Source organism: Aphanomyces invadans, assembly GCF_000520115.1.
Source record: "Aphanomyces invadans strain NJM9701 unplaced genomic scaffold supercont1.65, whole genome shotgun sequence".
Taxonomy (NCBI): Eukaryota; Oomycota; class Saprolegniomycetes; order Saprolegniales; family Verrucalvaceae; genus Aphanomyces; species Aphanomyces invadans.
In genome coordinates this window covers 174,582-175,519 of record NW_008580210.1, presented here as the reverse complement: position 1 = coordinate 175,519, position 938 = coordinate 174,582, and the positions used below count along the sequence as shown (strand labels likewise).

General features: G+C 53.2%; 1 protein-coding gene across 1 annotated transcript; it reads left to right on the top strand.

The window, feature by feature from the left end:
• Positions 1-351: 351 nt before the first annotated feature.
• Positions 352-907, top strand: H310_14277 (hypothetical protein; the record flags this gene model as incomplete). Its single annotated transcript, XM_008882095.1, has 3 exons — positions 352-478; positions 728-810; positions 869-907. 3 exons carry the CDS (start codon positions 352-354, stop codon positions 905-907), a joined length of 249 nt encoding a protein of 82 aa, XP_008880317.1.
• Positions 908-938: the final 31 nt, after the last annotated feature.

The window sequence follows — 938 nt, the reverse complement described above, 5'->3', positions numbered from 1 at the left end:
CACCTGTGACGGATTTAAGAGGTCTGAAGTCAAAGGCACCTCTAGCAGGGTTCGTACACCCAGCTACAAAGGATATGTGATATGCACGGACATGCCCATGATGTCCGTGACAAGCATATGGCGAGCCTCAAAATCGCCATGAACGTGTTGCACCGTGAGGTGTACTCGCGTAGCGAAAAGCTACGACGATAAGCAAGACGACAACTCGACAAAAAACGCGTGCCAAGATTGTAAAGTTTAATGTGGGCGTTTTCGTTTTGGTCGGTGCTGTCGTTCAACGGCCGATAAAGTTCGTGCGCAGTGACGCGTGTCAGACCAAGTTGGTTTTTTCGCGTATTCAAGGACCACGTTATGGAGACTCAACTGCCGGTGTCTCCATTCGGATTGCCCACGCAGCATGCGTGCCGTCTGAAGATGTACCATGAAGGCGGATGCAAGGTCACAGAAGACCTCGTTGAACAGATCGCATTTGGCGATGGTAGTTTCCATGTGGAGCGCCCAAAAGAAGCGCACTTGGCGGTAGACGGCCGCTATAAAGTCAGAGTCAAGTGGTCCGGCCTAGATGCCGAGGAGTCATCGTGAGAGCCGGACGAGAACCTACTTGATGACATATCGGTCGTGCTGCGTAAGTGGCGCGCCGCCCATAGAGAAGATCATGTCTCAGACATGATCGCCTACGTATGCCTGCAGTCAAGCCGCTGCGTTATAGCTCATGAAGGCGCGGCAGGGTACCGTCGAATCGCCGCTGCGATTAAGGCGTTGGCAGACATGTTTGCGTGGTCCACACTGGTCGAAGATGTGGACACGTTTGTAAGAGCGTGCCTTCATTGCCTCCAAGAGGATGGAGACACCGTTGGGTTCGGCCCAGCACGCCGAGAAGCCAAACGAACTGATTCACTTTGACTGACTGTCGTGCCAGACCCACCAAATGGGTTGAA